The 10,000-nt window shown below is 43.7% G+C and overlaps 1 protein-coding gene across 4 annotated transcripts in view; it reads right to left on the bottom strand.

Annotated features, from left to right (window-relative positions):
- Positions 1-182, bottom strand: part of LOC132870352 (uncharacterized) — a 5,993-nt gene extending 5,811 nt beyond the window's left edge. For all 4 annotated transcript variants that reach the window (XM_060903987.1, XM_060903985.1, XM_060903986.1 and 1 more), the window contains exon 1: positions 57-182. In XM_060903987.1, the coding sequence (XP_060759970.1) occupies positions 57-72 (16 nt within the window). In that variant the 5' untranslated portion in view covers positions 73-182. The remainder of the gene's footprint in view (positions 1-56) is intronic.
- Positions 183-10,000: the final 9,818 nt, after the last annotated feature.

Below are 10,000 nucleotides of genomic sequence, written 5' to 3' on the forward strand. Positions count from 1 at the left end.
CACACACACACACACACACACACACACACACACACACACACACACACATTCTTTACCTTCAGCGTCTGCCATGTTTTTGAATCCCAGTGTAAGGTTTCAGGATCCGAGCTCACACCTTCATACAGACGCGTATACACTTACATACTGACAGAAGGATGATGAAAAGAGATGAGACGATGAGGAGAAAACAAACAAGACAGCAGGTGGGGCGGAAGATATGGAGAGAGAGAGAGAGACATAAAGAAGAAGTGAAAATTGCCACAATCACTCATGCATACGCATAAACATGTTATTCTTTCTTGTACACTCGAGTTCATGACTAAAAATGAATAACGGAAGTGTGAAGTGTGCTGTTTTATGCCTTATCTGTTTTATTAACTTCTTTCTTCATCACAATACTGACACTCATTGAACTAGCCTCATTAGCAGCGTGGACGAGCCTCAGGATGAACGTTACACCACCACAGTGCTGCTGAATGTAGATTCTGTTTGCTCAGAAGGTGCTGATTTCATTTTCTCTGACAGCAGCTCTGGCAGTGGTGCAGCAACACATCATTCCAAAAATGACTGAATTATTAGGACTTGATGCTGTAAATAAATAGATTAACAAAACTTTTTTTCTGTTCTGCCACAATTAGACTTTTCTTTACGATTGCAGTCCTGTTTCCTTGGTCGACCCAGACTCACTCAGCATCTTTGCAGCTCAGCCTCGACTCTTGGGGACCCTGCGGTCCTCATGGATGTTCTCCATTCACAGATTCACCTCATGACAAGTCCGACCCACCAAATCGATTCACCCCTGAAACATCTAACCACACACCAGCTCCAGTTTCTGTTTCTGATTTCCAGCTCATTTTTTGGTCTCTAGTCCTGTACCTTGCTCAGGTTGTCTCTGTCACTAGCCTTCTAGATTTTCAGAGTCTTTCTCTGTTCCTTCCCATAGCCATGACAATTGAGCTGAAAGAGATGGATCTGCCATGGGGTGAGGCCCAACACGTAGCCCAGGACAGGTCCAGATGGAGGCTGATTGTCAATGCCTTATGCCCCTCAAGGGATGAAGAGGACTAAGCTAGGCTAAGCTCCTTCCCATAGCAAAATCAAGGACTTTGCTATTACCGCTAGTTTGGCCACTGCCTCTGCTCATAACTCAGCCTCTGCTCGTGTTTCTTTGTCAATCATAAGGCTGATTTATAGTTGCCTGTGCAAAAGGTTCTATGCACAGCTTACGCTGTAGCCTATGCAAAAGGACTACACTGTTGTGAGCAGTTACACTTGTGCGCTGGTGTGTCTGTGTCATTCTGCATTAAACATCATCAAAACGCTAGTCGTCTGTGGGGCTTCTGTGCCGCTGTGTTAGGTTTCTTCACGTACTTCAAACAATGGTGACTGAAACTGAGCAGATCATGTTGGTGTTGGAGCTAATAAATGTTCAACAATAGTTAATTTCACTGAAATTACTGCAATGCAGAAAAGAGAGGTTAGAGGAGACGCTGGAGGGGATGGTATGTACCTTCCCTTGATTTGGTCCATGCTTCTTCAACTCAGTTCAAAAATGACGGAGAAGAAGGAGCAGTCGGAAATGCGTAGGAGTAAATGCAGCACTACCAAATGGAACAATTACAGTTGTTGTGGTTTGCATCACCGAGATGAGTAGTTACATTTCTGGTGAAATGCGTATCAGACTACGGTGTACAGTGGCATGCAAAAGTTTGGGCACCCTGACTGAAAATGTCTGTTACTGTGAATAGTTAAGTGAGCAGAAGATGAACTGATCACCAAAAGGCATAAAGGTAAAGACGACACATTTCTTTTCAGCGTTTTCTGCAAGATTTGTGTATTATTTTTGTTTTGTACAATTGGAGAGTGAAAAAAGAAAAGGAACACCATGCAAAGTTTGGGCACCCCAATACATTTGAGTTCTCAGGTAACTTTTCCCAAGGTTCCAGACCTTAATTAACTTATTGAGCTGTGGCTTGTTCAAATTCTTCATTAGGAAAGGTCAGGTTATACAGATTTCAAAGCTGTATAAATTCTCTGACTCCTCAAACTTGTCCCTAAAATCAATAGCCATAGGCTCCTCTAAGCAACTCCCTCTCATTCTGAATAATAGTAATTGATGCTCACAAAGCAGGAGAAGGCTACAAGAACATAGCAAAGTGTTTTCAGGTAGCTGTTTCCTCAGATCGTAATGTTATTAAGAAATGGCAGTTAACAGAAACAGTGGAGATCAAGGTGAGGTCTGGAAGATGAAGAAACTTTCTGAAAGAACTGCTCGTTGGATTGCTAGAAAGGCAAATAAAAACCCCTGTTTGATTGCAAAAGACCTTCAGAAAGATTGAGCAGACCCTGGAGTGGTGGTGCACTGTTCTACTATGCAGCGACACCTGAACAAAATATGACCTTCATGGGAGAGTCATCAGAAGAAAACCTTTCCTGCATCCTAGCCACAAAATTCAGCATCTAAAGTTTGCAAATGAACATCTAAATAAGCCTGATGCATTTTGGAAACAAGTCCTGCGGACTGATGAAATCAAAATAGAACTTTTGGGCCACAATGTGCAAAGGTATGTTTGGAGAAAAAAGGGTGCCAAATTCCAGGAAAAGAACACCTTTCCAACTCTGAAGCATGGGTGTGGATCGATCATGCTTTGGGGTTGTGTTGCAGCCAGTGGCACAGGGCACATTTCATTGGTCGAGGGAAGCATGGATTCAAATAAATACCAGCAAATTCTGTAAGCAAACATCACACCATCTGTAAAAAAGTTGAAGTTAAAAAGAGGACGGGTCCTACAATAAGACAATGATCCAAAACACACCTCAAAATCTAAAATGGAATACCTCAAGAGGCACAAGCTGAAGGTTTTGCCCTGGTCCTCACAGTCCCCTGACCTAAACATCATTGAAAATCTGTGGATAGATCTCAAAAGAGCAGTGTATGCAAGACAGCCCAAGAAACTTGTAGAACTGGAAGCCTTTTGCAAGGACCAATGTGTGAAAATCCCCCAGGTAAGAACTGAAAGATTATTAGCTGGCTTCAAAAAGTGTTTACAAGCTGTGATACTTGCCAAAGGGGGTGTTACTAGGTACTAACCATGCAGGGTGCCCAAACTTTTGCTTTGGGCCCTTTTCCTTTTTTGTCTCATCTCATCTCATTATCTGTAGCCGCTTTATCCTGTTCTACAGGGTCGCAGGCAAGCTGGAGCCTATCCCAGCTGACTACAGGCAAAAGGCGGGGTACACCCTGGACAAGTCGCCAGGTCATCACAGGGCTGACACATAGACACAGACAACCATTCACACTCACATTCACACCTACGGTCAATTTAGAGTCACCAGTTAACCTAACCTGCATGTCTTTGGACTGTGGGGGAAACCGGAGCACCCGGAGGAAACCCACGCGGACACGGGGAGAACATGCAAACTCCGCACAGAAAGGCCCTCGCCAGCCACGGGGCTCAAACCCAGACCTTCTTGCTGTGAGGCGACAGTGCTAACCACTACACCACCGTGCCGCCCTTTTCCTTTTTAGTCATTTTGAAAATGTAAAAGATGAAAATTAAAAAATGTTTTTGCTTAAAATATAAAGGGAATGAGTCATCTTTAACTTCATGCCTTTTGGAGATCATTTCATCTTCAACTTGCTTAACTGTTCACAGTAACAGCAATTATGACCAGGGGTGCCCAAACTTTTGCATACCGCTGAAGGTAGACGTGCAGTATAACCGGGCCTTTAGTCCCTGACTCTGTGTCTGTTTTGTCGTCTCCTTCTGTTCCTGTGTCAGCTTCAGTCACAGATCCTTCCTCAATGTCACACATTCTTTTACCCAAATCAGATTCGGACCCTGACCATCAGATTCTTATTTCTTGGCCTTGGTCTTCATTTTTGTGCCTGAGAAGCTTCTTCTACTTGAAAGCTGTCAGGTGTCTGGGGTAATTTCAGTACCATTGCTGGTCACATGACACGGGGGATTCATGAATCATCAAGCAACTAGCATGAGTTCAATAGAAAGAAAGGAAAACCCCTAAGAGCAGCACTAAATGCTGCAGGCAAATTCATCTCTTCTGGTCCATAAGAATGGAGATGAACTAAGATTTAGTACTTCTTCTGCAGATCTCATCTCATTATCTGTAGCCGCTTTATCCTGTTCTACAGGGTCGCGGGCGGGCTGGATCCTATCCCAGCTGACTACGGGCGAAAGGCGGGGTACACCCTGGACAAGTCGCCAGGTCATCACAGGGCTGACACATAGACACAGACAACCATTCACACTCACATTCACACCTACGCTCAATTTAGAGTCACCAGTTAACCCAGTGGTTCCCAAACTTTCTCTGCTGGGCCCCCCTTTGGCAGATAAGAAAATTTTTGCGCCCCCAGACAAAAAGAGAAAAAAAAGATAAACAGGACACACATACACATATTTTGTTTTCAGACTCCATTGCAGTTTATTAATACAAACTTCAACCTTTTTTGAACAAATAAAAGTAAACTGCCATAAACTACAGGTTGCAATATAATTATAAGTATAACTGTTTTCAAGCACCTTAACTGTGTAACAGGTTTCTTTTTTTAATATTCAACATTGTTATCAATGCAGTTTTCAGACATTGCCTCTCTGCAGGGGTTAAATTGGGCCGGGGCTGTCCGGGGCTGAGTCCCGGCACATAAGCTCGGAGCGGATGGCATATGATCACGCACACATCAAAAGCAACAAAGCCTTTTCACAATTTTCAGTTCTGAATAATTAAATATCGTTTTATTAATCAATAAACCCATGACTTTTATGAGATAGATCATAGTTTTCCTGATAACAAGACGACCTGTCAAAGCTATTTAGAACAGAACTTGCGATCAGAGATTCTGGTTTCTGGAACACTGCGTGGGTTGCCAATTCCGATTTTTATAAGCGACTTTGGGGTTTCTTTTTTTGTGAGCTCGCTTTAAAAAAAAATCAGAAGTCGTGGTTTGCGGGTTTTTGGGCTTGTGTTTCAGTGTTGTGACTTGTTTATAATTTTCTCCGTACACCGTCTCCCCTTTTACCTGCATACGATCCGAATCCATCAGAGGTGCTTGAACGAACTGTCTGTGCATTTGGCGAGTTCAATTTCCATAGACCCCAGTTATCGACAGAAATTAGCCAGGGGGAAGGGGGAGATGTCAGTTAAAGTTAGCTACTGAGATTGACCAAAAGTTGAGCCTAAACATACATAAGATGAGCATATTATAGCAGCAAAATAGAAGCACAATCATTTGAATGCAGCAAAACTTTTGCTGCATTCAAATGATTGTGCTTCTATTTTGCTGCTATAATATGCTCATCTTATGTATGTTCTAGACAATACAAAAAGCACCACATGCCAAATAAATAATTGAATACATAATAATAACAATAATAATAAATGCTTCCAATGTTATAGTGTTGTTTGTATTTGGTTGCATTCACTGCATGAATATATTTGATTGACAATTTGACTGACAGTGTTTTGGCATATTTAACATTTATCCTCCAAAATAAATCACCTGTTTTGCTTTAAGATTGTGCAAGCCTTCAAATTTTCTCACTGAACATTTCTCCTTCACATTTTTCACCTGTAGGCATGTGACAAGATTTAACATGATATTGCTCAACCTACCTAGTCAGCTAACAACTTATTAAAATGCACCAGAATTCAGCAAATAACATGTATGATAATAAAAAACTACTGGGGGAGGACCCCCAGACCCCCCACTAATCATTTCCTTCAAACCAATGTACAACAACCTGTACAATCTGTTACATTGGCCAACCAATCTACATTCAAACTGCCATAATGTGTAGGGGGGCACTACAAGACACACATAGGCCTACAACACACAGATAAGGTGTATATCTCTGTGCAATATGATATGGTTATCAAATTAGAGGGTTATTTTCCAAAAAGTATATTGGGGCAGGGCGGCGGGGGCAGGGGCGGGTACGAGGCAGAGCCCCCCCACATAACCAATCCCAATTTAACCCCTGCCTCTCTGCAAAAATGGGTTTTAAAACATGACCAACTCCCTGAGAAGAAAAAAACAAAAACCTAAAGATTTGTTGTGTAAAAATGACACCTTTAATCCTCGCATCTTTTCAGTGACTGGTGTGGGCCTGCTTCATGCTGCAGATCTTCTCAAATCTGGGTTGCAGTTTTGAGATTGCCACTCTGAGTTCATTTTCAATGTCCAGCTTTGATCTGTATTTTGTCTTGATTGAGGCCACAGCAGAAAAACCTCTCTCACATAGGTAGAATGTGGCAAAAGGAAGAAGTATGGCCAGGGCTCTCTTACCTAGCAGTGGGTAATCTTTCTCCACTCCAATCCAAAATGCAGCCAGTGTCTTTGACTGAAACTGCAGCCTCATTGTTGAATCAGAGGTGACATCAATGAACTGTTCTTCCTCTGATGTGCTGGAGTCGGCAGGTGGTGTTGCACTGAAGGGGTCACGGATCCAGTCATATTCTTTGGGATCCTGCATCAGGAAATATTTCTGGAAATGGTTCTGAAGGGCAGAGACGTGTGCTTTCATGCATGGGATCACTGTGTTCTGCAGTTTGTTGTCTTCAATGAATGATTTCAGGTTCTCAAATGAGTCCACATTTCCAACCTTCACTCGCTGCAGCCACATCTCAAGTTTTCTGGTGAATGATGTGATTTTATCTGCCAGATGTGGGAGGTGTGTATTTGTGCCCTGCAACTGCAAATTCACTTCATTGAGTTTCAGAAACATGTCACTGAGGTATGCAAGTTTCATGAGGAACTTGTTACAGTAAAATTTGTGGGCAAGATCATTGCCCTCTTCCTTCAAAAAGATGCAGATTTCATCTCGCAGTTCAAAGACCCAGGACAGCACCTTCCCACGTGACAGCCATCGGGACTCGCTGTGAAACAGAACAGCTGTGTGGCCAGAGCCCATTTCCTCGCACAGTGCCGAAAAAATCCGGGCTTTGACAGGTCGTGTTTTGATGTAGTTGACGGTGGCAATAACATCGGTCATTACATCATTCAGCTCGGGACTCAGCTGTTTAGATGCCAGTGCTTCGCGGTGTATCATGCAGTGCGTCCACTGCACATTGGGGGAGACGCGCTTGATGAGCGCTTGCAGCCCTGCCCATTTCCCAGCCATAGCCTGTGCCCGTCAGTGCAGATCCCCACACAGTCCTCCCATTTCAGGTTGGCCTCTTTCAAGTAAGAGTCAATGATTTTAAACAGTTCTTCTGCTGTGGCTCTGCGAGTAACTTTTTTGCAGAAAAGCAATTCCTCCCTCATGTCATCTCCATCTATGAATCTGACGTAAGTGATTAATAAACAGTCTTTGTTACTGTCAGTGGCTTCATCCATCTGAAGAGAAAAGTGGCTGTCACGCACTTTGTCATTAAGCTGCTCCTCTATGTCCTTTGACATGTCATAAATGCGCCTGCCGATGGTGTTGTTGGACAGAGGAATAGCCCTTAGTTTGCTGGCTGAGTGTCATCAAGCATAGTTGATACCATGTCCATAGCACAGGGAAGTACTAATTCCTCCGCTATTGTGTGCGGCTTTTTACACTGTGCCACTCGGTAGGCAACTTTATATGAGGCGAGTTGAGCATTTGCCGGCACGGATGCAGCTTTAGTAAATAGGGACTGTTGAGCACGGCAGTTTACGAGTTTTTGTCTGAAAAACTCAACTGGCTTGTCTTTGTGCTCTGGATGTTTTGTCTCCAAGTGGCGTCTTAGCTTGTTCGGCTTCAAGCAGTCACAAGCTAGCACTTTAAGACAGACAACACACTGCGGTCTCTCCTCATTACCCACCATTGTACAGGTGAAGCCAAAGACAAGATATGTGTCGTCATATTTTCTTGTCTTAGCCTTGGAATGAACTTGCTTTGGAAGCACATTTGGCGATGCTTCATCCTCTGATTTGTGTTTACGTGGGAGCCCCGCGCCCCCCGCCAAACATTTCTCCATGTTATGCTAGCAGTGTAATTTATTGATTCATTCATTCATTCCATCCGCACCCCACGCCCCCCCTGCAATGGCTCTGCGCCCCCCACTTTGGGAACCACTGAGTTAATCTAACCTGCATGTCTTTGGACTGTGGGGGAAACCGGAGCAGCCGGAGGAAACCCACGCGGACACGGGGAGAACATGCAAACTCCACACAGAAAGGCCCTCGCCGGCCACGGGGCTCGAACCCGGACCTTCTTGCTGTGAGGCGACAGCGCTAACCACTACACCACCGTGCTGCCACTATAATAATAATTCTTGAAAAATAAAAAAGATATGTTCTTACCATCAAACACTTTTATTCCATATTTTGTTGCTTTTTTTGTATTTTTGGGGGTTTTGTTTTCAAGTAGAGTTTTTATTTAGTCCTTGGTTGGTTCAGCAACACACTCTCCCATTTTCTCTACTCACAGTATATGAGCTGATATCCTAGCAGTAGAGTAGCCAATCAGCGTGTGTGATTGCTCATATACAGTGAATGTGGATAGAATAATATGTTTTATACTCTTATTTTTTTGGATACGTATTTCTATGACTTTTTAAATTCATTGTATATGTTTAGTTCAAGATAAATGAATAAAGTTATTATTATTATTATTATTATTATTATTATTATTGGCGGCACGGTGGTGTAGTGGTTAGCGCTGTCGCCTCACAGCAAGAAGGTCCTGGGTTTGAGCCCCGGGGCCGGCGAGGGCCTTTCTGTGTGGAGTTTGCATGTTCTCCCCGTGTCCGCGTGGGTTTCCTCCGGGTGCTCCGGTTTCCCCCACAGTCCAAAGACATGCAGGTTAGGTTAACTGGTGACTCTAAATTGACCGTAGGTGTGAATGTGAGTGTGAATGTGAGTGTGAATGGTTGTCTGTGTCTATGTGTCAGCCCTGTGATGACCTGGCGACTTGTCCAGGGTGTACCCCGCCTTTCGCCCGTAGTCAGCTGGGATAGGCTCCAGCTTGCCTGCGACCCTGTAGAAGGATAAAGCGGCTAGAGATAATGAGATGAGATTATTATTATTATTATTATCCTGGCGACTTGTCCAGGGTGTACCCCGCCTTTCGCCCGTAGTCAGCTGGGATAGGCTCCAGCTTGCCTGCAACCCTGTAGAACAGGATAAAGCGGCTACAGATAATGAGATGAGATGAGATTATTATTATTATTATTATTATTATTATTAAGACATTTAACTCAGTAATACTCAGTAATTCTATGATATACAGTTTAATTGAAAGAAGTAGCATCTGCTTATGATAATATATAAAATGTATTTAAATTTTTTATATCTATGCATTTTTTGTAGATAATGAATACTCATATTACATTTACATATAATGGAAAACAAGTAGGGCGGCACGGTGGTGTAGTGGTTAGCGCTGTCGCCTCACAGCAAGAAGGTCCGGGTTCGAGCCCCGTGGCCGGCGAGGGCCTTTCTGTGTGGAGTTTGCATGTTCTCCCCGTGTCCGCGTGGGTTTCCTCCGGGTGCTCCGGTTTCCCCCACAGTCCAAAGACATGCAGGTTAGGTTAACTGGTGACTCTAAATTGACCGTAGGTGTGAATGTGAGTGTGAATGGTTGTCTGTGTCTATGTGTCAGCCCTGTGATGACCTGGTGACTTGTCCAGGGTGTACCCCACCTTTTGCCCGTAGTCAGCTGGGATAGGCTCCAGCTTGCCTGCAACCCTGTAGAACAGGATAAAGCAGCTACAGATAATGGATGGATGGCTGGATGGAAGACAAGTAGGATTTTCTTATTGCACTCAATAATCTGGTTCTGTTTCAGCTGTGAATCCACTTTAAACAGCTGCTTGAGTGCTCAGTAGCAGGGAGAATGACATGTAACGCTTGGTCCTCCAACCCTACAAGACTTTCCTTTTCAAACTCCTCCATGTTCTTGAGGACAGGGTGTGAGATGGCTTTCTGAGCCTCATCACAGGATTCCTGTATCTGCTGATGCTCGAGCAAAAACTCTGGCTTTTCCTTGGTCAAAGCCATCAGTTTACCCAG

Source organism: Neoarius graeffei, chromosome 22, assembly GCF_027579695.1.
Source record: "Neoarius graeffei isolate fNeoGra1 chromosome 22, fNeoGra1.pri, whole genome shotgun sequence".
Classification (NCBI taxonomy): Eukaryota; Metazoa; Chordata; class Actinopteri; order Siluriformes; family Ariidae; genus Neoarius; species Neoarius graeffei.